Below are 26,728 nucleotides of genomic sequence, written 5' to 3'. Positions count from 1 at the left end.
TAGTCAGTCACCAATTGTGCAAGTTCTCCCACTTAAAAAAGATGAGAGAGAGCTGTAATTTTCATCATAGTTTCACTTCAACTATGAGAGACAGAATTGGGGGAAAGAATCCAGGAAATCACATTGTAGGATTTTTACTGAATTAATTGGTAAATTTCTCGGTAAAATAAGTATTTGGTCACCTACAAACAAGCAAGATTTCTGTCTTTCACAGACCTGTAACTTCTTCTTTAAGAGGCTCCTCTGTCCTCCACTCGTTACCTGTATTAATGGCAACTGTTTTAACTGGTTATTAGTATAAAAGACACCTGTCCACAACCTCAAACAGTCTCACTCCAAACTCAACTATGGCCAAGACCAAAGAGCTGTCAAAGGAACGAGAAACAAAATTGTAGACCTGCACCAGACTGGGAAGACTGAACCTGCAATAGGTAACAGCTTGGTGTGAAGAAATCAACTGTGGGAGCAATTATTAGAAAAATGGAAGAAATACAAGAACACTGATAATCTCCCTCCATCTGGGGCTCCACCAAGATCTCACCCTGTAGGGTAAAAATGATCCCAGAACTACACGGGGTACGTAGTGAAGGACCTGCAGAGAGCTGGGACCAGAGTAACAAAGGAACCATCAGTAACACACTACACTACCAGGGACTCAGATCCTGCAGTGCCAGACGTTCCCCCTGCTGAAGACAGTACATGTCCAGGCCCGTCTGAAGTTTGCTAGAGAGCATTTGGATGATGCAGAAGAGGATTGGGAGAATGTTATATGGTTAGATGAAACCAAAACAGAACTTTTTGGTATAAACACAACTTGTCGTGTTTGGAGGAGAAAGAAAGCTGAGTTGCATCCAAAGAACACCAAACCTACTGTGAAGCATGGGGGTGGAAACATCATGATTTGGGGATGTTTTTCTGCAAAGGGACCAGGATGACTGATCTGTGTAAGGGAAAGAATGAATGAGCCATGTATCGTGAGATTTTGACAGCATGACAACCATCCCAAACACACCACCGGTCAAAGAAGGAGTGGCTTCGTGAGAAACATTTCAAGGTCCTGGAGTGGCCTAGCCAGTCTCCAGATCTCAACCCCATAGAAAATCTTTGGATGGAGTTGAAAGTCCGTGTTGCCCAGTGACAGCCCCAAAACATCACTGCTCTAGAGGAGATCTGCATGGAGGAATGGACCAAAATACCAGCAACAGTGTAGAAAACCTTGTGAAGACTTAGAGAAAACATTTGTCCTCTGTCACTGCCAACAAAGGGTATATAACAAAGTATTGAGATGAACTTTTGTTATTGACCAAATACTTATTTTCCACTATAATTTGCAAATACATTCTTTAAAAATCAGACAATGTGATTTTCTGGATTTTTTTTTTCATTTTGTTTCTTATAGTTGAGATATACCTGTGATGAAAATTATAGGCCTCTCAATCTTTCTCTCAATTAATGTATAACAAATCAGATGAGATATATTTAATCTCCTTTTCTGCACTGTGGCGAATAACTTGGAGGAAAGAAAAAAAGAATAACCTCCTACACACTTGATGCTTTGAGTGTTTGTTTTATTTAACACGGATGGGAGAGCTGAACATTTCACTCTGGTTTTGAAATAGATGTTTTATCCTTTTGACGCCGAAGATTTCCCTTATGTGTTTTCTAAAAGGTCTTTGAAGTCGCGTGTGAAGATCGTGGTGGATGGAACGCTTCTCATCTCCAGTCTCATCCCAGAGGACTCGGGGAATTACACTTGTGTCCCGACCAATGGCCTGCTGACTCCACCAGCCGCCTCAGCCATCCTCACAGTGATGCGTATGTATGAGAGTCTGGTTGGGGTTCTGAATATCACAAGGCACTTTATGGTTAAAATAAAAGAAATGTTTGAATTAAAATATGTTTTGTTTTTAAATATTGTATTATCCAAATACATAGTTGAAATATTAAAGGCGCCATTTTATGCAAATACTATCTCTATTCATCCTGATCAAGCACCACAGTAGTCCTTTTACTTTGATCGGGAATCCAAAGCCTCAAATCCTCGGCTTCTCTGTGTACTCAGGTAAATGCCTGTTTGGTTTCCCACTCCCCTCATCTTTGCACACTCTGTTGTTATTGATTAATATCCAAACCATCAAATATCATGTTCTGGGTCTCTGAAAAGCGCCTAGAGACAACTTTGTTGTATTAGACGCTATATAAATAAAATGTAATGTAATTGAATTGAAACCAATCAAACACATTCCAGCCACTCATGTGCCAGAGATAATTTGAGGAAGTTTCTTTTTGACTATATCACGACTAAAAATTCTGTGTCAGAATGCTTTGATAACTACAATGTACAGCAGTGACTTATCCCATCAAGACATAAAAAGGCTCCCTTAAAGTATTCACTTTATACAGCCACATAGGAGGGCAAACTCCCCTGAGTGAAGCCCCCACTTAACCTACAGTAGATGCATTTCATCCCTCTGTGTTTCACTAAAGATGTGGTGTAACACCCCGTCATTGCCTCACTAGTAGAGAGGGTTGTCTCCTAACTGGAAATTGTTGAATCCATTGACTGAAGAAACAGTATTACATATTGTATGCAAAGTGCATATTAGGCCTGGGTGATAAACATGCATTTATCCAACGCTGTCCCGCTTCCAACGCTGTCCCGCGGAGCAATGCGCTTCAGCAGGCTGCTCTATCTGAACTCTTGGCTTCAGAACACCTGCAGGGCTCTTAACATTGGTTTTATCGACAATTTTAATCTTTTCTGGAATCGTCCCTCCTTTTACAGACCCGACGGACTTCACCCAAATAGGCTGGGGGGCCGCGTGCTGGCTGCAAACATTCAGCACGCGGTTCTGTCGGCTCCACGGGAGTGACTATTTTCTGGCCACACCCACACTCCCAGCTCTGGCCCGGAGTCTTCCTCTTCACCTGTGGAGCCAGCCGCTCACAGCACTGCCCCCCTCTCCAGCTTCCCCCACAGGTCACAGTCATCATTGCCACCCCCACCAGATAATTCTTCCATAAAACCAGCTACATCTGGCGCCACCCACACACCAGATCCTCAACCAATTCATCCCCTGGTCACCGCCCGTTTTCCCCGTCAGATCCACAGACCCACTGGTTTTAACAGAGACAATCTTGTTTTTATCAACCCGGTACGTTGTAGTCGTGAGCGCACGTCCAACACAGACATTAACTTGGCTGTGTTGAACGTGCGCTCTCTTTTAAACAAAACCTTTATTTTAAATGATCTTATTGTGCATCACAAACTTGATGGTATTCTTTTAACAGAGACATGGCTTGGCACGGACGCTGCATTTTCCCTCATCCAGGCTTCTCCACCAAATTTTAATTTTTTATTTACTACACGGGGTGTTAGAAAGGGAGGCGGCACAGCTTCAATTTTTAAAAACATATTAGCTACAAAGGAGGTCCCTTTTAACAACTACTCCTCATTTGAACACCTTGCCTTTGTTTTTAGCAGTCCTCCTATTCTTTGTTTAACTGTTTATAGACCACCCCATCACTCCACTGTTTTTATCAGTGAATTTTCAGAGCTTTTATCAATCATACATACCACTTACAACAGAATTTTAATAACTGGTGATTTTAATCTACACATTGACAATACCTCCGACCCACTGTCGAGAGAATTTTTAAACCTTTTAAACTGCATGGATTTTACCCAACATGTCACACAGCCGACTCACAACAGAGGACACACCCTGGACCTAGTCATAACCTATGGCCTGTCCACCGGTGTGTCCTCTGTTGTCGATCTGGCTGTGTCTGACCATTACTGCGTGTTTTTTAACGTCACCAGTCTTAATCATCAGGAAGCCTCGATGAGAACGGTGAGGAAACGCTACCTAACTCCTGAAGTGGCTGCAAATTTTATTGAGATTTTACAGACTAGAATCCACTCTGAACTCAGTTGCTCCACTTTTAACAAAAACCATAAAAACTAAGCCTACACCCCCATGGAGAACTGAGGAAGTCAAAAAATCAAAAAGAAAATGCAGGAGTGCTGAGAGAAGGTGGAGAAAAAGCAAACTTACAATACATTATCAGATATTTCGTGATCAACTCAAATCCTACAATAAAACCGTCAAACAAGCAAGAATTGCCCATTTCTCAAAACTCATTACAGACAATAAAAACAATTCTAAATTTCTTTTCTCCACCTTCGATCTTTTAACAAATGTACATTTTAAGAATTCCTCACAACCACCAACAGACAATCTTTGTGAGGATTTTGCAGACCACTTCAGAAGTAAAATTGACAACATTAGGTCCAGTCTTTTACCACATCAAAATGTCATTTTTAACACATCTGGACAGTTGCTTTTACCCGAGGAAACACTGGAGAGTTTTGCCCTGGTTGATGCGAGGACACTTGGTCGAGTTTTCTCCCAGGTAAACCCAACAACCTGCCTTTTAGATCCCATTCCCACATCACTTTTAAAGACATTTTATGAATTCTTTGAGGAACATATTTTAAATATAGTAAATTACTCTCTTCAGACGGGTGTCTTCCCTGCCGCCTTTAAAATGGCGGTGGTGAAGCCCCTTCTGAAGAAGAGTAATTTAGATCACAGCATTTTTAATAACTACAGACCTGTATCCAACTTACCCTTTTTAAGTAAGATTTTAGAAAAGCTGGTTTTTAACCAAGTAAATTATTTTTTAATAAGAAACAATATTTCAGAGAAATTTCAGTCTGGCTTTAGGATGAACCACAGCACCGAGACAGCCCTTTTAAAGATTTTAAATGACATCAGGTGCAATTTAGATAACCGCAAACTGACAGTCTTGGTTCTACTGGATCTTAGTGCCGCCTTCGATACAGTAGACCATCACATTTTATTAAACAGACTGAAGCACCTGGTGGGCCTCTCTGGTACTGTTTTTAACTGGTTCCGCTCCTATCTCACAGATCGATCTTTCTTTGTAAGTTTGGATACATGTTCCTCCAGAATGCATGAAATTAAGTGTGGGGTCCCCCAAGGGTCAATTTTAGGTCCGCTTCTTTTTAACCTTTACATGCTTCCCTTGGGGGACGTCATCAGGAGACACGGCATCAGCTTCCACAGCTACGCTGACGACACACAGCTGTACATCGCCGTGTCTCCTGATGACACAGGGCCACTTGATGCCCTTTTTAACTGTATTTTAGATATTAAGTCATGGATGGCAGATAATTTCCTACAGCTCAACCAGGACAAAACAGAGGTTTTAGTTATTGGTCCTGAAGGCCGGAGAGAGAAACTTTTACCAAAACTACAAGATTTTAAACCTTCGCAACGTGTAAAGAACCTGGGTGTTATTTTTGACTCTGAGCTCACTTTTATTCCACACATAAAGAATATCACGAAAATAGGTTTTTACCATCTTAAGAACATAGCCAGAGTCCGCCCGTTTCTCTCTCAGGCCAGCACGGAGGTGCTGATGCATGCTTTTATCTCTAGTCGTTTAGATTATTGTAATGCCCTGCTCTCTGGTCTTCCTAAAAAGAGTATTAAGAACTTACAGCTATTACAGAACTCAGCCGCTCGCGTGCTGACGAGGACCAGAGGGCGGGAGCACATTACACCTGTTTTAAAATCGCTGCATTGGCTCCCCGTCCGTTTCAGGATTGATTTTAAGGTTCTTTTACTGGTTTTTAAGTGTCTTAACGGTCTTGGGCCATCTTATTTATCTGATCTGCTTTTACTGTATCAACCCTCACGGACCCTGAGGTCCTCTGGTACCGGCCTTTTAACCATTCCCCGAACCGCGACCAAAACCCACGGTGAGGCTGCATTCAGCCATTATGGCCCCTCTTTATGGAACAGCCTGCCAGAGAACCTCAGGGCCGCAGAGAATGTTGATATTTTTAAAAGGAGGCTCAAGACACACTTTTTTAGTTTGGCTTTTATCTGATCTCATTTACCTAGTGTTTTTAGCTATATATTGTGTGTACTTCTTTAGCTCTTTTATCATCTCTAAAACTTTAATCCATTTTAGTGACTTTTTACTTTATGTTATTTATTATTCATCTTAAGTTTTATATATATTTCTCTAAAAATTTTACACTTTTAGGCATTTTTTTTTACTTTCTTTTAATCTTTTAGTTTTTAGCTCCAGTGTTTCTTCAAGGGGGTCGTTCACACTGGGAGGTGTGCCTGCTCCGCCCATGGGGGTGTCGTCATGGGGATCCCTCAGGCCTGGGTAACTGGGGGGGGGCTCCACCTTCTGTGTGGGGTCTGCCCCGGTCTGTCCGGGTTGGGGGGGTCTCTGTGGGGATGCTTCTGGTGGTCGTGGTCGGTGATGCCTCTCGGTGTGGACGGCCACCCATAGGTAGTGTTTTCCTCACCTGGATCGTTAGTGCTAAGCCATGTCACCAGTCCACTTATTGTGTGTGTGTGTGTGTGGGTGTGGGCGTGTGAGTGTGTGCACAGGTATATGAGTGTGAGTGAGTGTGTGTGTACCATGGGGGGTGGGGTCGTATGGAATGTTTTAAATTGTGTTTTTTTATTGTTATTTTATTCTGCATGTAAAGCACCATGTGTTGCATTTTATATTGTATGATTTGGCGCTATACAAATAAATAAAGTTTAAGTTTAAGTTTAAGTTTATCGTTATCGTGCATTTATCTTTATAGGGGTAAAACTGCCCAATTTATCGTGATATTGATTTGAGATCATATCGCCCAACCCTAGTGCATATGGATGAATTAAAAAAACAAAACAAACAAATGAAACACACTTATTCAAAATGAAATATTCTATGCTATTCTAAAAGTGCTTTGTAGAACGTATACAAGGTTAAAACAGGTTTATAAGTGCAGACCATTCACAAATGCAGCAAATTGTTTTAAAGATGTACTAACCAATCTTGGGGTCTGAGCCTATGGTAACAGGAAGAGTAAATTGTGGTGGAGTGGAAGCTGGCAGTTGACAGATATCACTTAAATTAAATCATTAGTGAGCCCTGAGCAAAGTCAGCAAGCAATTCCCAAAGCTCGTTCCCATGACAGGACAAATCAGTAGCACTGCCTGAGCAAGCTACGAACCACACAAAGTCATGAAGTCCTGCGTTCGGCCTTAGTTCAGGTCAAAGTCTTCATCAATGGGCACCTTCCAGAACTGATTACAGTTATTGTTGTTTTCCTCACTGACCATTGGTTTTCAAGCATGAGCCCAACCTGGGCGAGCCCATGGACTGGACTTGACCAAGCTGAGGTTCAGAAGGGTTGAGGTTCTGCAACACTAATAGACTAATGTGGACATTTGCATTGGCTAAAGACATTTATGACCATGATAATAATATAGGTAAGGAATGGCAACTTCTAAGAGCTGAAATTCCATTTAAATATTTATTTAAAAATATGGTTTTAACAATAAGGTAACAAGGTAATTTGCATTTTAACTGAGTTTCATTCATCTGAGTTCATTTTTATTTGCTTGAGAGGTATTTTTATCTTCCTTCAGTGGGAGTGGAGTAAAAACAGAACATGCTGAGTGTAAACTGTCAGTGGAGTGTTTGTTTTATAAGTGATAATGAGCTTTTGGAAATTAAATTTAGAATCAACAGAACCGGTCTCTCACCTTGTAATAGCTGGGATAGTTTACAACGCCCATGACTCAACAGAATAATGGTGATTATTAAAGGGAGTAAGGAAATAAAAAGAAGATGGATGGGCAAAGAGGTGGTCATAAATTTCAGATGCAGCATGCAACAGTTTAGTAAAATGCACTCCACGACAATCGAAATTATAGTATGACAAATATTGGAACATGAAAAGACAGATGTTTTTATGTTTAAAACTAGACTTAATGATTTTGAAACACCAGCTGTTTGAATTCTGGTCTTCATTCAAGAACATATCTAAGATTTTGACCACATTTTCGGGTGTTTTGCATTTTAAGTCTTTTAGCGGCCATGCTAATCATTTTTTTCTCCATAACAACGTTCCCCTGTATTTGACTTTGATTTCCATAGGGGCAGTGCTGACGGAAACCTCTAGATGATATGGGATAGGCATTCAACCAGTCAGAGAAACGAAGCATGAGGTCACGTGACCCACTGGTTTCTGAAGACTGGTTTTAGGGTCTGTTTTTCTTAGTGCGGGGTGCAGACATGTTGCCCAGCAAGCCGATGGGAACACGCCCACTATGTGTCAGTCAAAGTTAACTTTAAGCCCAATGCGGAAGTAAGATGGTTGGCCCTTGGGCGGCACCTATCTTAGGGCCTGATTTACTAAATGTTTGCGTGAGAGAGAGTCTTTATTCTGCTGCATGCTATTTTAAAAATGGTTGCACAAGTTTTATTAAAGGCCACTTTTTCTTTAGTTCTTCGCCTTATATCTTGCCACCTTCTTTTAACCTCATCTGCCGTTCTTTTTGTCTTACCAACTGCATTTATTCTATCGCAGATTTTCTCCCATATTGCGTTTCTTTTGGTAATGTTTAAATTTCTTTGCTGTAGTTCATGAATGTGTTTATTTGCCTCTTCCACTAATATCTCTAACTCCAACTCGTCAAATTTCATTTTGCGCTTGCGACTATCCTGCTTTCCATCCAGACTCTCCATGGCGCAAACCATAAGACACGCAACACCTCATTTAAATACTGCAGTTTGCACCTGTTATCAATTGCGCAAGCATTCTTAGTTGATCACCCGCAAAACACACAACAACAGCACGTGCAAACTTTTTCAGTGCACACGCAATTTAGTACTCTTTATTTAGGATCTTAGTAAATCAGGCCCTTAGTTGGCTCCTGGTTGTTCTTGAATGAATCATTGCATAAACCCCGGCCCCGCCCTGTTAGGATTGGTTCAGAATGGTGAAAATGGCAGTGAATGGGCCGGGTTACCAGACCCATTTCATGAGGGAAAATTTTCATGAATTGCTGCCTGTGCTTACTTTTAAAAGGTATTCGTCATAAGTTGTACTTAAACACCTCTCTCACATGCAATTTCCTGACTATATTTATATTTATAATCTCATGAAACATAAAACATCCACCCACTACCCAGTAGTGTTGTTATAGTTTCAGGAGTGTGTTTTCTTACTTTGTGTCTACCGTTCTAAAAATGTTCTTGGATCAAATATCAAAGACATCCCTATCTCTTTTTTCTTGCCTCTATTCAGATCCCGCCCAGGCACTTCACATGCCGCGGGAAACATATCTTCCCATTGGTATGGACGGTGTGGTCCGCTGCCCAGTGGCGGCTGAGCCTCCTCTGCTCCGAGTGGACTGGATGAAAGATGGAGAACCTCTTGATCTGTCCTTGGTAATGACAGATAATAAGACCCAGACCGTTTACATTACACTGAAATTACACACACAAAAATGTGCCAAATTACCCACAACACTCTGCAAAAAGGTCTTAAGACCTTTGAGGTTTTTGTCAACAATTGCCAGGATATCACTCAGGTGATGTAGACTCATGCAAAAAACATTTCAAAAAAAGGAAAAAGACAACATTACCCCCTCAGGAGACTCTTCTAACTCCTCTTGTCAAACTTGATTTGGGGCTGGACTGCCCTGTGGGTCTTGGTACATTACCAGTTGACACTGATAGATTGATCTGATTGACTCCAGACGTGTCAGGAGGTGCGCGAACGTCCTCAAATGGTCCAGCTGGGATGGAGTCCAGCTAATGTGTTAGTGATTTAAAAGCCCTCTTTGTTGACATTAATTCAGGGAGATCAATGGCATAGAGAGTGTAAATAAGAGTCTAAATCAGGCTTTTCGCAGCTGCAAAAGCTGCTGGGTGGGAAGGATTTTCTTTTTCTCTATTTAACAACATTTTTTATTTAAAACACTTCATAAATTCCTTGCTGCTTCACACTGATTAAATGCATTGTTCAACAATAATTTGGCTCTTTGTCAGCTTGGCCACAATGCTAAGAAGGAAACTGAAGTTATTTTTATTTTCTCATGTTTGCAGCGAGGAGCATGTAGAAGCCCTATATAAGGTTTCTTTCATATTAAAATCATGTTTCAGATATATTGAATGCCATTGCCTTTTTTAGATTCAGGATGATTTAGATTAATCACTGGTGACATGCTTTCTTTTAAACAGTGCAAGCTATTTGGTAAAGAGAGTGTTTCCATAATAGTGATTTAGAGGAGAGAGACCTCCACGTTTTATTATTTCTATCTAGTCTGCAAACAAATGTGAGATTGAGAAAATAAATAGATGGGTTCTTTGAAAATTTGTGGTTGAGCTTCAGGAAAACAAAATCAACCTCGTATTGTGTTAGAAAAGATTACTTCTGATTGTTCTTATGAAAATGGAGCATGGGCCGCGGGCTCTCACTGTAACGACTGACTGAAAAAGGAAAATGAAATAATGGTGCCACTAGGGAGTACAGGAGGGAATTAAGGTGACTGAAACAGAGCCCAGAGTGGAAGAAGAAGGGATTCAAGGGTGTTCAACCATCACTATGTGCTTTAAAGTCCCATTTCTGTCCCTTGTTTATAACTACTAGATAAACAGTGAATGAATCGTGTTGTTTTCTTTTAGCAGAGGCATGCATTGTCATCATCTCAGTCTGACCATGGGGCTTTATATATATATATATATATATATATATATATATATATATATATATATATATATATATATATATATATATATATGTATCTGAATTTGTATGCGTGCAGTCGCTGTGTAGTAATAGCATACTTCCTCTCTTTACTGATGGATGGATCCTCTCACTTTTTTAGTGCAAGGCCATTCAATCACATACATTTTAATGAATATGGGTAATGTGTTCAAACTTAAAAGCTTTGGAAGTAATCCCTCAGGAATTCCTCATCACCCCGTGATCCCTTTTTTTTTTCTTTATTCATTCTCACTTCCATCTTTTGCTCACCTCATTGAGGATGTGAGTGAATGAACCAATATAGATTAGGTAATGGGAACAAACTTCCCTGCATTTTTAACCTTTATGCTCATCATTTATTTCCGATTGGAAAATTATATTTCCTCGTATTACTTTCTTTCAACTTGAGAACCCAACACGGCAGCATATGAAATCACTCCTTGTGTTTTATATGCAGAAGGTTCACCCGATCCTCAGCACCTTGGTTTGAGCGATGGACATGTTAGTGGAATGAGATGTACCTCAGGAGATGGGAGAGATTCCTGCAGTGCAGGACAGCGGGGCTGCAGTCAGGCTCTTATTCAGCCAGTTTTTCCAGATCTTTAATGGATGTCAGAAGCCTGCATACCAGCCGGGACATATACTCACAGATCCAATCCGGAGAGAAGAATAGCAACTTAATCAAAATAAGAGGTTAGCTTTGAGAAGTCATATCATAACATAAGCCTTTTAGTGTGGCTTAATGGAGAGAGAAGAAATCTAAAACGTTAATGCTTTTAATGAAAATGCTAATAAAGATTATCCTAAAGACTGAACACGGTATATCTTTTATGTATATTTGGATTCAATTAAATCAGAGCAACATGAGGTCATTTTATAATCTCCAGGTCATTTAGACTCTAAAAGATTTTAAGATATTAAAATAGTGCATATATTTAAAGGTTTAAATTCTTCTAGCTTGTGTGAAATGTTGTTTTTCAGTGTAGGCCTGGGGCAGGCAGAAATCCAAAAACATCATTTCTGCAAATCCTTCAAAAACAATTGAGAGTCTAATATGGTTCTTTTACATTTTTTTTTCTCTTTCTGCAAATTTCTAGAATAACAGATGCATATGTAATTTAACATCAAAACCACATACTGTATGCCCTCTTTGTTTGTCGCTCTCAAAACAGAAAGATGATTATGGTTTTCTTTCAGTATCCAGGATGGACGTTAAAAGCCGATGGCTCTTTGCTCATGGCTACGGTGAATGAGGATGCAGCAGGCACGTATATGTGTGCTCCATATAACAGCTATGGCAGCATGGGTTCTTCCGTCTCGACCACCGTCATTCTACAGGTGTGTGTGTGTGTGCATTTGTGTGTGTGTGGTGGAATACTTTTCCTGCACTAAAAAACACCAGGCTGCTGGTCAGACATGCCTTAAAAATTTAGTTACTCCCACTCAATCTGTCTTTCTGCTTCTGATGTCCTGTCTTTTTCGACTGCATTTTAATTAACCACTACTGCATCTGTCACAGCAAATTAAAACACTCAACAGAAATGACATTTTACTGACCTTTTCACACCCTCTGATATTAATAGAAGTCAATGTCGAGTCACTACAATGGTGGCACATGGTGGGGAGTTAATTGTGTGGCTAATCCTTATTATTAAAATAATCTGGTCCAAAGCAGCAGTAATCCAGTCCCAGAATCCATTGCTGGCACTGCTGCAGTCTCTTTGATTCAACTATATTATTTTGGCAATTCACAGGACCCCCCCTCATTCAGCATCACTCCAGAGAAGCAGTACAAAGAGGAGGTTGGCAGAAAGCTGCTTATACCCTGTCAGGGAAGTGCAGACCCAACAATTAAAGTTACCTGGAGCAAGGTAAGTTCCCACTGCAGGTCCCCCTATTTTCCAAATGACTCTGCAAATATTCTTTATTTTTACTGTATGTAAAGAAGGTAAAAAATTCTTACAGGACAAAAGTCTAATTTCTACATGCTTACATGCAAGTCATTTACTGGCAACATACGCAACCCTTCCAGTTCAGGTCGCTGCAAGAGAAAAATAAAAATGTATTTAGTGGTTCTGGGCTTCAGTTTTTTTATATTAATTAACATTTTCTAAAAGCAGCTTGTACAGCAGGACAGTTGTCTGGACTTGCGTTGAATTCCAAAGGTGTCCATAATAAAAGCGTTTAGAGCCGGCAACTTCTGATTTAGAATGAAATCAAGTATAACATGTCTTTCATCTGCTGAAAGTGTCCTTGGCTAAGCGCCGTGTCTGCGGTCCTTTACATTGTGCATTCCTTTGTGCTTCTTCAGAAAGGTTTGAACAGCACATCGTACTTTCAAATTCTTGTATAACTACACTACTCGTTTCTGATGGACTGACTATAACGCAAAGAAAAATAATCACTGCCTTTGTGCAAGACTACCTAGATAGAAGAACTGATGACAAAAGGGTAGTCATACTGAATAACAATTTGAGTTATACTGTTCTTCTGTTCACTCACTTTGTATTTTATAAATTGATTAAAAAAATACCCACATTTTATATTTTTGAAAACATTCTTCCTATATAGCATTTCTCTCTTTCTCTCCTACATAAGAGTTTTTGCATTGTACTGTATTCTCCCTCTAAAACCTGCACATATCTGTCAGCATAGAAGTTTTGTATCACAGATACTTGTTTTTGAATTTAGCACCGACAACAAGCAGGATGGACCAGCTCCTCTTTATTCAGGCAGATGTGGTGACCATGGTTTCCAGAAAGCTCAGTCCATTTTAAATGAGCTTAAGGCCAAATAAGGCAAGAGTATTTCAGGATCATGTTAAAATGGGGCTTTTTCTTTGCATGATGGAGCTTTGACTGAGATTTGCTGATGTCACGCTGAGCTGTGTCCTCAGACGGTGGTTTTTGGAAGTGTTCCTGCTTTTATGTAATATTTCCGTTATAGGTTCATTTTTGATGAAAGATGAATTTTCAGTGTTGATGTCATTCACACATACATATTTCTCAAACTCTTGGAATCGTTGGGTATTATATGTGGTAGATGATGAGATATGCAAAGCCTTCACAATTTTATCCTCCGGTACATCAGTTCGATTTTCTATCTTTTTTTAAAACTATTTCTGGATGCAGTTTTTCAGAGGTCGGTAAACCTCTGCCTATCTTTTCACCTGTAAGACTGCCTCTCTAAGGTGCTCTTTTTTTACTCCCAGTCATGTCACTAACCGGTTGCCTGTTAAACTAATTAGTTGTAAGCTGTTTCTGTTTAGTGCTGCTTAATTTTCCAGCCTTCTTTGATATGTGTGTCTGCTATCAAAGTCAAAATGAACTAATATTTTTCATTACCTTTTCATAATATTCATGAATCACCACTGGAGCTATTTCCCACAATGCATCAGCAGCTGTCTATCACTGTCCCGTGGTGACTCCTCCATATACAGTATCAAACACATCATAGTGAATAAGTGAGTGAACAAGTAGACAATCCAAACACAGCCTGTGTCGATATTAGATCAAAATCTGAGCGACGGCAATAAAAGTGATGCAGCAGGTAAAATGTATGGCCCTTCCCGCCCCTAAATATGATATCTAATTTGAGATATCTGTTTCATATGCTGTGAAAAATTCCCCTCTGGACTCTCAAGTAGAGGAAGGAAGAGTTCAGCTTAAAATGTGGCTTCGCAAAAGATAAATTAACCAAATCCGCCAGTTATTTCATGTGGCTTGAACTGGGCAGACCACATGAGCACAATTTTGCTTCAGAAATTCTTCAGAAATGTAAGTAGGAACATGGAGATGCTTATCTCAGACAGAGAACGATGATTAAACCTAATTCATGAATTTTGGAAATGTAACTTGGCTTGGATGCAGGATTGCCAGGTATAATGTCGGGTAGACTCATACGACGATGAAGAATGTGCTCATAACTTCCCTATAAAAGCTTTGAGAAATTTAAATATTCCATCAAATGACATATACATTCAAAATAGTTTAAAAAGTAATTTTCAGCATTAAACCAAAGAAATTTGGTAAGATCTGTGATTTTTTTCTTTATTTCTCATTAATCAAATCATCAGATATGATATATGATATGTATGGTATGTATGATTAGAATTACATGATTACAACACACATTCATTTCAAGCTATGTGGCTCTCGGGAGCATCACAGATGGGCTTCCCGAGGGGGGGTGGAGGGGTTGCAGCACCCCTACTGACAGAGAGTTGTAACTGCAAGGAATCAAGTTGACCAAAAAAATCCCTTCATCTATCCATTCATCCATTTTCTACACTCACTTAATCCAATGCAGGGACACTGCTGGAGCCTATCCCAGCGCACCAAACACATCAAATGAAAAATAAAAGAAAGAGGGTCAAAGAGGGTCCTGTATATATGGCTTTTCATAGAAGAGTTTAAACCAGCTCTGTCATTTATTTTTAAATGAAACATATTTTTTAGAACTTTCCTGTGTTTTCCATGGAGCCTGCGTGAGGCATACACACATGTATTCACAGCTTGTGACAAAGCTAGGGGTGAAGGATTACAGATGGTGACCAGCAATGCCAAGTCCATGTTTAGGGCTTTAATTCAAGTAAGCTGATTTTTTTTTTTTCATTTTTTGCCAGATTACATCCTCAATTTGTTCTTGGTTGCAGTGATTTTGTTGACCATCGTGTAGGCCCGCCACTAGTTGTTTTATTGGGATAAGTCATCTTAATTATAGGCTGTCTGAAAACTAGCTATTATAGAGTGCCATTCATAGAGTGTTTGCCATATTGTAGAGCTGTCCACAAACTGTATGTACTGACATTTGTTAGACCACTCATAGTGCTCTCTAAGTATCCACTTATGTATCATACTAAACAGTGCACATCTGAAGTTCAATGCATTAGCCAACAGTTATCCATTATGTTTTAATCATTGCAATAGTCATGACGCAATGAACATTGCAATTTCCATCTAGAGACCATCTCCAAACAGCTTGCTGTTCCTGCTACTTCCTGGAACTACAGCCCAGTACAATAGCCCAGAACAACTTTGACCTTCACTTCACAGTTCACTTTGAATCTCTTTCCAAGTATATCAGTGTTAGATCGCACCATCTGTCACTGTTTAAGCCAAAGTGGACGACTGGGGAGGACTCCACTGTTGAAAGTAAATCACAAAAAACAGACTGGAATTTGTCAAAATGCATATTGTTTTGCATTTTGTTGCAAATGAATATGCCATAAAGCTTATGGGAGAATGTCCTTTGGACAGATGAGACAAAATTGGAGCTTTTTGTTGGGTCCCATTGACTCTGGCTTCACAGATGCAACAATAAAGTACTCAAAGAAAAGGAGACTGTCTCATGTGAAACACGGAGGGAGCCCGGCAATGTTCTGGGGCTGCTTTCCTGTGTTTAGCATGGGGTGTCTTAAATCTTTGCAGGGTACAATGAAATCTAGAGACTATCAAGGCATTCTGGAGCCAAATGGGCTTGTAGAAACCTCGGTCTACAAGTGGAGAAGTCTCACTAAGAGTTACAGAAACCACTTGATTGCAGTGATTGTCTCAAAAGGTAGTGCAAGCAAATAATGTTATTATCTTGTTTTTTTTTTCTCTTTTGGTCAAGGCCAGTTTTAGAAGTTTGTTTCTGCAAACAATTCAGTTGAACCAAAGATAAAAAGCAAAGTTTTTTATTTGTCACCTTTCAGTAAATTAGTTTTATTGTTACTTTTGTCAGCTAAAGTTATTTCAGTGACCATTGTGGGATTCTTTTTTTAATAGAAGGCTACCAACACATTTGTCCACAGCTGTACATGTTGCGATAGTTTAGTTGTTTTGCTTAGTTTGTCACTTGTTTATTGTGAAATGGAAGCAGTTATGTTGCAGGTTAACTCTTCTAAAATGATTGCATTGTTAGATATATGAATGCTATTGTGAATTGTAGATGTTGTGTATGCTTCCTATTGTTAAGCCAATCTTTGTAGTAATAGCACTTCTGACCATATGGGGGTAGCATTCAAATGTGTCATCCCCTGGTGTAAGATACGATGATGTTTACCTCTAGTTCTATTATCAGACGTGCCGGTACATCCCGACTCATTAGTACAGTATTTTCAGTGGCTCTTATGTCAACACACCAGATCTTTATGTGGTCAGAAGTGATATCGTCACATAATGTGGCTTTAACAGGAATATATTATGTTTGGAGTAATTGCAAAGTAAAAAAAAAAAAAAAGAATGCCAACTTAAACCTGGAAATATGTCATTTCATAACATTTCATAACGTTATTTTCTCCAGGATTTGTGAATGTTTGTTTAAAATTTCCAATCCCATCAAACACATGGTTTAAAAGAAAACCAAAAAACAGTTGACACAGCAGGTAGAATTAAAATGTTGGAGCTTGTGTTCATTATATGGAGGCTGAAAATCCCCACGACTCCCCAGGTTTAAATCCTGCCAGTGTGGCGAGTCAGCTGACTCTCTTTACATCTTTCCTGTCCTCCCTGTTGTATAATAAGGACTACCATTGCAAACAAAAATAAAAACAAGTGTGCAATAGAGATTTAGGCAAGTGCAAGTTCTTGCTGTTCCATAGACATCCGTGACATGAACTGAAGGAGGCGATGAGATTTGACTTTAAGTGATCTACGCAGTGGTAACTTGTACTTACACAAATGTGCAAACAAACACTGTTGTAAAGCATATGCTGACGTTTGGATATATTTGCACACATTTTAATTTGGTTCATGGTTTTCCTGATGCACTTTTCTAAATGAGAAAGACAACATTTTCCACATCGCAGTCCTGCATGCATTAGACTCATGGTGACTCATCCTGCACTCAGGCATGTATACATAAATTTATCCAATCAAACATCTTTTAGGGCGATTAAGCAACCCCTCCCAACCTATAAAACTGCACTTGACCTTCGCTTGTGGGTAGTAGTAGCTGTCAGAGCAGTGTAATGTAATGTAGGAGGTGTGTGTTTTCATAGAAACCAGCAGAAACTTTGTTTAGCCTGCCAAAAGAGTGTGCTGGAGGTCTAATTTATTCATTTCTTATTCTTCCTACACCTCTTCTTAAAAAAACATTTAGAAAAGGGGGGGGTGATTGTTTTGTAGATGGCTCTCTGCAGCCCCACAGTATGTTGGGTTGTCGTTGTTCAGCCAGCCCATTTTAGTTATCCGGTAGTCTAATCACACAATCACATGCTCTATTTCACTCTGAGATAATATGCAATACTATAACAGGCCATTTCATTTGTCTATGAAGGACAGTAACTAAGGACCATCGCCAAGAGATGCCGAGCATGGCCCCGAGCAGAACCTCTGTCAACCCTCTGAGATCAGTGCATCGATGTTTTAATCTTCACTGAGCTTTTGTCAGCAGTTGATCTGGAAGTTTTGGGTGGTTCCACATCTTTTTTTAATGTTTTTTTCTTTCTTTTACCTGCTTGATAAGAGAATCATTCAAGCACACTGAAACATGTCACTTCACACCGCCAAAGAATTCCTGAACACCTTATTGTGCAGGTCTGTCAGTAACAGAAAAGACGTTAACAAAGGAACATCCTGTTGTGGATCAGTCTACAGTCTCAGGCCACATGTCAACTGTATTTCAAAATTTCAACTGAATCCTGGTTTCAGCTTTGCTATTTTGATGAAATGCATAAAGACAAAAAGAAAGAAAAATACTTCAAGCAGAAAGCCAGAGAAAAATAATTGACTTTTAGTATGTGACCCAATAAAAAAAATGTAATAAATAGTTTGGAAACGATAGATTTCGCGAACTGTAAATGTGTCCAACTGCGAATATTCCAGCGAGGATTTTAAGGTTTAGAGCAGGGGTGTCCAAAGTCGGTCCTCGAGGGCCGATGTCCTGGATGTTTTAGATGTTTCCCTTTTTTTATCAAACCGTGATACAAGGAGCTTGGTCATCAACAGAACTCTCCAGACTTTGATGACAAGGTGGTGAAGACCGTTAATTAGAATCAGGCGTGTTGATGCAGGGAAACAACTAAAACATGCAGGACACCGGCCCTCGAGGACAGACTTTGGACACCCCTGGTTTAGAGGCACAACTCCAGCAACTTCTGTCACCTTCCTCCAAGCTTCTTCCCTCTACTCAGTGTCCCACGAGGCAGGCGGTGAGAGATCATATACAGAGGGAAACCTGTTACAGCCACAATTAGTTTTGAGTTTTGAGATTCACACTGATACAACCACTAGAGTAGCAACCTTGAACCTTCCTGACGGCAATGATCCAGAGAGCTATAACGAGCTTGATTGGACAACGCCTTCGTATTGGACGAGTTAGTTTGCATAAAGTCAAGTGGTGCTTAACTTTCTGACATGCTGCCCGAATGCTCTGCCTTCCCAAGATCCCTATAAAATGCCTCCTTGCTTTCCATCGAAAATGAATTAGAGTGCAAGAGATGCCTTCAATGGACACCCACCGTTAGCTTACAGACTGGGCCGCAATAGCTGATGCCTTCTTTTTAGTTATCTGGATGAAGTCTGATCCTTGAGTTTAGAGAACTGACTATGCTACCTGAGGCACTCCAATAAAAACCAGGACGGTGTGCTATATTTAACCAATATTATAATACTATTTATGATATTATATTTGACCAATAAAAGACATGGCATCTCAGTTTTTCTATTTTCTTTTTTTAAATGTGATTCTGATATCCAAAAGCCAAAGATTGCACTGATAATGAGTAATAACTGCTTTGTCATTTATGAATCCTGAATATAGTTCCTAATCTGTCATCATCCAGTAATCTAACACAGTGGTCCCCAACCCCCGGGCCGCGGCCCGGTACCGGGCCGTGGGTCATTTGGTACCGGGCCGCACAAAAAGAAAAAATATTTCTGTAGAATCCCCAACTGATGATGGTTGACTCTCAAACTGATGGTTCACAATGTTTTTATTCCTTGGATGTAAATACACTGCAAACACACCGTAAGAGCTATAAAGGAATAAAATAAAATAGTTAGTCTTTCTAAATTCATTTAAGTTTAATATACATGAATACATACATGAGTAACCATGGCAACCAAACTCAAGCTGGACATAAATACGGCATAAAATGTGCAAATAAAACAAAACCTTATCAGCAGGTGCTTTTTGTGTCAGTTAGGCACCACTTTAGCATTCCAGACACTAGTTTAGTCTTTCAGACAAACTTTCTACTGCCGTTAAACTTTTACCGTTAAAGTCCGAAGCACCGGATGTTTACAAGGTCTCGATGCCTTCAAAATAAAAGCACTAAATATCGGTCTCCTTATTATTATTCCTATAGAGAAAATCCCACAGTTTTTAATGCCGATCTTGTCATTTTATTTAGTTTTTATCAACTACACCTTTAGATTGGGCCGTGAAAAATATTGTCAGACATTAAACCGGTCCGTGGTGCAGAAAAGGTTGGGGACCACTGATCTAACAGATGTCATACTGTATAGATGCTGTATTTAGAGATTAGTTTTAGGCATGAATGGTCTCAATGTTCTTTTTATTTTATTTCATAGGTTGACCTTGTTCGCCGCATTTCTTATGCCATTGAGCCCAACGGTTCCCTTCTGCTGCAGCCTGTCATCAAGGACCACCAGGGGGCGTGGGAGTGCAGCGCCTCCAACCGCGTAGCCTCAGCGAAGACCCGCACACGAGTCTTCGTCCTCGGTGAGTCCGGCCTGACGATCCTCAAGAGGACAGTGATTACATGAGTTGTTCACATTTTTAGTTTTGACTTCTCTTTCCTAAATGTATTTTTTGTGTACCTGTTATACCTAGCATAGGCTGACTGCCTGTGCCTCCACTCCGCCTCCAATGTATAAATGTAGTACATCAAGAGCTGGCCTCTAAACTTCTGCTGTATCAGGTTGTTGAAGTGCTGGCTGGTTTCCATCAACTCCTCTTCTCTCCCATCATTACAGGCACCAGTCCCCATGCGGCTACATCCCTGTCAGTCTCTCCGGGAGTGAGGGAGGCTAACATATCCTGGAAGGCAGGCTTTGATGGAGGATCAGCACAGACATTTTCAGTTTGGTGGGTTTAAAGCCTCCCACTTTCTTTCCTGGTCGTAACCATGGCATCCATCGACGGTGCTGGTATTACTACATTGATCTCCAGGATGAGGAATTAATTTATCTGTCATCACCTCTTGGCATCTACAATAAAAAAAGTGCTGCTCAAGAGGATAACTTTATAATGCAATGACCATCCAAGCTTCAATAAGAAGTTATTTTTATGAACAATACCCTTGTTTTTAAATCGGTTTAGAAATCACAGATGGGGAGATTTGTTTACATGAAAGACTGATGTACTTTTGATTAAAAATACACCAAGGTTCATCAAAATCACATTGTAGCCTTGGAGCACTACATGAGAGGAAGATGAGATAAGCTGTCTTAATCTCTGAGAAGCACACGGGTCATCAATGCACCATGACATAGGAAAACGTTTTATCAGCATGACAAATATGGAAGTTGCAAAAGAGCAGCAGCAAAATCCTGAAGACACTTTTAGGTGATGTGACTATTTTAACTCTAAAAGTTAAACTTTTTCTGGACTTTTAGTACCTTGATAAACTTACAGTATGAAAGCTTTTTTGTTTGACAAAAAGATTTTGTCATAAGGTTTAAAAGTGAAAGCAGAAAGCGTCTTTGTGGCATTAAGTGGCTTTCTCCGTATGAAATTGGAACAACAAGCAGCCTTTTCCTGGCTGCCTCCTCTCGTGGTCATGGGGGCTCCGGCCGGGGCTTCCCTCTGTCACCTGCTGGGAGTGGGCGGGGCTTGCTGGCGGGGGGTTCCCTCCCGCCCTCTTCTGGTCCTCCGTGGGGCTGTGGGTGGCCTGGGTTTGGGTTTCTTCCTTGTCGACTTCTGGTCTCTCTACACACCTGCTCACTCACCTACATACTCACTGCACAGTTTCAGACTACGTTCACACTGCAGTTCCCAAGTGACCCAAATCTGATTTTTTGCTCATATGTGCCTCAGATCTGATTTGTTTATGACAGTGTGAACAGCACAAGTCACATGGAATCTGATCTTTTCAAATCACATTCAGGTCGCTTCCATATGTGGTTCTAAATCAGATACAGGTCTGATGTTTTGCAATGCGACCTCAGTGTGAACAGCCAGGTCGGAATCAATGCGACTTTGACGTCACTTGAGAGCGACCGTTGTCATAATACTGCGCTGGCGGGGGCGGGAGTCACTCGGAAGCGATCGGAAAAGATGTTTATCACATCATGATCCCACCACTCATGACTCCGAGTCGCATCCACACACACCTCTCTACAGATGAGGCAGCCATCGCTCCACAAAAAAGCCATTATTAAAAATGCGGCTTTCTTTCTCCTCCTTCTCCTCTTCATTAACACTTGCTCACAGTTTCGTCGGCTTCCACCACACAACAACTTCAAAATATCCCCATGTACGCTCACTTCTGTTGCCTCCATGTTTACCGCCGTATGACGGCGTGCTGCGTGTGACGTCTTTGTTATTGTTCCTCTGCACATGCGGGTCAGTTCAGGGCCGCGATGCGTTCACACTCCAGTCTGATATAGGACACATTTTAAAAGATAATGTGAACAGCCACACAAAAAAATCGGATATGGGAAAAAATCGGAATTGAGCATTAAGGCCTGCAGTGTGAACGTAGTCTTAGAGACATGAAAGGGTTGCTGTTTGTGTCTGCCTTTTCCCGTGTCTGTTTGTTTGATTGTTTTCTCTTTTGCAGATTTCAAAGGCTTGTGTGCCTGTTTTTTCCCTGTGTTTCTCTCATTTCAGACTAGCAGTGGATGCCCCCCCCCCGACCCCCTCCTAACATATGTTTATATTAATTATAAAGAAAAAAAAGCATTATAGATTACATTATATATTAAACTGCATATATATGCTTTATGTTTTTACCAAACTTGGTATTAGCCATTAACATATAAGCAGGCAAAAAAAAGAATAGAAAAAAAGAAGCAGCCTTTTCCCAAGTGCAATGGCACACATTCACACTATTCACACCATATACTTGCAAAAGCTGTTATTATGCAGGAGAACCGAAGCTCCAGGTCAAAAGATTTTTCTTTTTTTCCTTTCATGATTGCACTTTGTCCATGTATTTTGCTGTATGAGGTTGACCTGTACAATAAAATAGCATGCAGGATGTAGTCTTTGCACTTCATTTCAAAGGGGCAATTCATCTTTTTTTTCTCCTGCTTTTTACCTTATTATCATAAACAAAGCTAAACTTAAATGAAGTTGCTGAAATGATCTACAAGAAAATCGTATCTTCAGACTGACTTTGATATATTTTTTCTCCTTTTGGTTTTGAATAGGTATAAAGGTTTCTTACTTTTTCCCTTTTCCTAAAGCCTAAAGGCCGACTAATTGTGTAGAGCCGCAGCTCTGGCAGAAACATGAAAACTACTCATAATTGGACTTTCAAATTCTGTTCAATACCAGGGATATATCTCTGCCACAATATCTGATGATGAACATGAATGATTAATGAAACCCACTTTTCTGTCATGTTTCATATAACTAGACTGCCAGAATTCCCTGCTGGTCTTTTGTTCTCACTGCTTTTCCCTCAATGCCTCCCTCTCCCTCTGCAGGGTGAAGAAGATCTCAGCTAATAATAACGTGGGGAAGCAGGACTGGTTCTCTGTGCCCGTGCCCCCCTCCTCCGATGCCAGGCTGCAGGTGTCGGGCTTGTCTCCTGCGACAGACTACCAGTTCAGCATTCTGTCTCAGAATAAAATTGGCGCAGGGCCCTTCAGTGAAATCGCCACTGCACGGACCTTGGGTCAGTACCATCCCCTTTGGTTTTGAGTCGTGAAATATTGATACGAATGGAGCTGTCGATCCTTCTGATCTCATGTTAGATGTCTTTATTTTGTGTCTCTCTTTCATATTAATAATAAAGAATGGGAGGCTTGCAGTGTTACTTTGCTTGGAATGTGCTGAACGCTAGTGTAACCGGTTGAAAGGACACATATTGCCTTTAGCAAATTAAGATACAGTTTGAGTGATTTAGCCAAAGGCCAAGATGAAACTTAGCTGATGTGTGTTCATCACGGTTGTCTGCATTATGTACTCAAGGGTATTTCTGGCAGTTCATTCAGGTCGTCGAGGTTGAAATGTAATATCAAATGAAAAAGTTTGCCAGCTTTGCCATAATATACACCTTTTCCCTGCAGTACCCCAAAACAATCAAACACCGGCTCTTTCTAAGTTTACCCCAAGACCCTTACTTGTTTTTTTTTTTTGGTACTTACAAACATGAAAGTAAATTTTACATTTTAGGTTTGTTGGAATGCAGATCTAGCAACACCCTGTCCCTTAAATGTCCCTTCAAGTGCTTAGGGTGCTTCTTTTGTCTCAACATTCAAGGCTGTGATACAGAACAGAGGAGGCAAACAGGCTGAGCTGGTGTTAGCTCAACAACAGGAAGGTTTATTCTTGTGTCTCTAAAGACACTTGAGATATCACCAGATTTCAGCTCCAGTCCCATTTTACAATATGGACGTAACACCCCCGAGCTAGAGCAATATGAGTTTTGATATTTTCAGCAGCTTTTTTCCAGTAAGGTTGCTTAGATCCATTAAACATCAGCTCCCTCTGTGGGGTTCTCCATGGACACTCGCGTAAACTGATGTTTTCCAGTGATACCGTCAATCCTAAAGTTTGAATTATTATTGTTATTACTTAGGGCTGGGCGATATGGACCAAAAGTCATATCTCGATATTTTCTAGCTAAATGGCGATACTCGATATATATCTCGATATTTTTTCTGTGCCTTAATTGGGGTTTCCCCCAAAGCATTATAGCATAGCATCTCTGTTAGCATCTCTGTTAGCTTCATTTTTTTCTGAGGCAAACCCTTAAAAAAACAGTCAATTTTAATACAAAGCCAAATGTCACACAGGTACATTTGTTAACAGAGGTCTGCACAATATCAAAATGTATAAAACAAATGAAATAAAAATAAACTGCTTGCATATATAGAATAAAAATGCTTCTTGAATAAAATAAAACAAATATCCCTTTCCTGCATAACAATTAAATTAAAATACACTGTGCAATTAATACAATGTAGACAGTAACAGGCAGACTTTTCCACTGAGGTTAACATTTGTGCAAATCTCAAATAAAACATTCAAGTCAATTTGTCACAAAATAAGCTATATCAAAATCATTAAAAAAAAAAAATGTAAAAAAAAAAAAAAAAAAAAAAAAAAATTTTTTAAATCGATATAAACGATATTGTCTCGTACCATATCGTGTTTGAAAATATATCGATATATATTAAAATCTCGATATATCGCCCAGCCCTATTATTACTACATCATTATAACATCACTATTAGTGTCAATTTCCTCTGCAGTTAATTTAATTTTTCCACCAGAACGTATCAGTTTGATTGACTTAAACTCTCTAATTCTGTCTGCATTAGATCCTCCTCGGAGCAGAAATAAACCGAAGCCTCCTGCGTCGCTGTCAGCTAATCAGGACTCAGCAGGTGTTCTTCTGCAATGGTCCCTTCCTGAATCTCAGCAGCCTCCTATCACCGGCTTTGTTCTCCAGGCCCACACTGAGGACGGGGAATGGTTTAATTTGGATGAGGACATCAGCGCCAACAGTAGCAAAATAGTAGTTCCGGGTCTGCGGAAGGTAACGAGCATATCGCGCTGCTCTCACTGTGCCTAATCAGTCCATGCTGCTTGTTGAATATCTTGGAGGTTTTAATTTAGACTACACCTCAGTTGTTTTATTTTGTGGATTGTCAGTCATGCACATTACACAGCAGTCTTCACTTCTCGTATTCCTCTCTCTGTCTCTCTCTCTCTCTCTCTCTCTGCTGCCTTTCCTTTAATCTCCCTCCTTTTTCTGCTGTATTGACCTACATGAATTCAAATTAAGTTCATTAGCATTGCAAGCGCGCTCATGTGTTGACAAAGTGTGGTTTCATCCTATGTCCTTCCCCTGTGTGTGTGTGTGTTTGTGTGTGATCCTTGTCTCAGGACCGTGTTTACGAGCTGCGGCTGCTTTCTCGTCATGGGGTGTTGCTGAGCGAGCCCAGTGCATCAGTCAATGTCTCCACCTCGGGTAAGAGTTGGAGAGCAACCGTTCCCCTTTACATACCGTCTCACCCCGCCCTCTGTTTAAACACGTCTCCATGTCCTCGTCCAGCCTTTCCCTGTCCCTATTTCTTGTCTTGTCCCCATGTTCACCATTAGTTTAGAATTGGAGCAGGGCTCTGGGGGACGCTGGCCAATTCTGACATACAGAAACTGCTCCATTAGTAACGTTTCTACAGTGAATTCATTTTTCATGATTTTTTAGAAATACAGATCGACACAAATATTACACAAGACATTAAAACGATTTTCACCAAAGGGTCAATATAGCTCTGATATTGCCCAAGGTGTGTCACAGCCATCATAACTGAGGTTATTAAACATGTCCCTGCTGATTATTTCTGTTTGATGTCCGACTGTAAAACAGTTTTATTGCAATAATGATATAAACATACAATTGGAATTTTATAAACAAACAAACTATATTGGGAATATATGTTTTAATTTAGGTCAAAATAACATATACATTTATAAATAAAAATGGTTAAATAAAACATAATGAAAAATAAATCCCCCATGATGCTAATATAATGTTTTTGTTGTCGTTTTCATTACCATACCTTGCAAATGTTCACGCTTGCCTTTCATTAAATTACTTATTTTTGTAGTTATGACTGAACTTTACAGTGACATAATGACTTATTTTACTTTGTATAAGTCACTGTTGAAACTGTGACGCAGGGACAGAGCTCTACGCCACTACATCCCGACTCCTGGAGTTCGTCCCGGAGCAATTACTGGCTGTATTGCTGGGCGGTGTCGGCTTCGTGTGCTTGGCACTGGTCTTGTTGCTTGGGACTGCCTGTGTCATCCACCGCAAGAGAAAGCAACGTCGCAAAAAGAAGAAGGATGGTATAATGCCACTCACTCTGGAGACTCAGCAGACACTCACTTTGATGAATTGCATCATGAATATCATCATTTATTCAATAAAATATTGAATGCACTTCCTATCCATTATATAAATCATATACCCTTAAGCATTTTGGTGTTCCTCCT

At 40.1% G+C, this 26,728-nt stretch overlaps 1 protein-coding gene across 4 annotated transcripts in view; it reads left to right on the top strand.

Annotated features, from left to right (window-relative positions):
- Positions 1-26,728, top strand: part of igsf9a (immunoglobulin superfamily, member 9a) — a 97,405-nt gene that overhangs the window by 49,716 nt on the left and 20,961 nt on the right. For all 4 annotated transcript variants that reach the window (XR_009783501.1, XM_061734447.1, XM_061734445.1 and 1 more), the window contains exons 8-17: positions 1,670-1,815; positions 9,137-9,279; positions 11,798-11,938; positions 12,355-12,471; positions 20,119-20,269; positions 20,524-20,635; positions 23,203-23,393; positions 25,045-25,262; positions 25,613-25,697; positions 26,411-26,581. Coding sequence is in view for 3 of the 4 variants with exons in the window: in XM_061734447.1 (XP_061590431.1) it covers positions 1,670-1,815; positions 9,137-9,279; positions 11,798-11,938; positions 12,355-12,471; positions 20,119-20,269; positions 20,524-20,635; positions 23,203-23,393; positions 25,045-25,262; positions 25,613-25,697; positions 26,411-26,581 (1,475 nt within the window). In the remaining variant the exon portion in view is untranslated. The remainder of the gene's footprint in view (positions 1-1,669; positions 1,816-9,136; positions 9,280-11,797; positions 11,939-12,354; positions 12,472-20,118; positions 20,270-20,523; positions 20,636-23,202; positions 23,394-25,044; positions 25,263-25,612; positions 25,698-26,410; positions 26,582-26,728) is intronic.

The sequence above is a fragment of the Cololabis saira genome, chromosome 11, assembly GCF_033807715.1.
Source record: "Cololabis saira isolate AMF1-May2022 chromosome 11, fColSai1.1, whole genome shotgun sequence".
In the NCBI taxonomy this organism is placed as follows: domain Eukaryota; kingdom Metazoa; phylum Chordata; class Actinopteri; order Beloniformes; family Belonidae; genus Cololabis; species Cololabis saira.
This window is presented reverse-complemented; position numbering and strand designations above follow the sequence as displayed.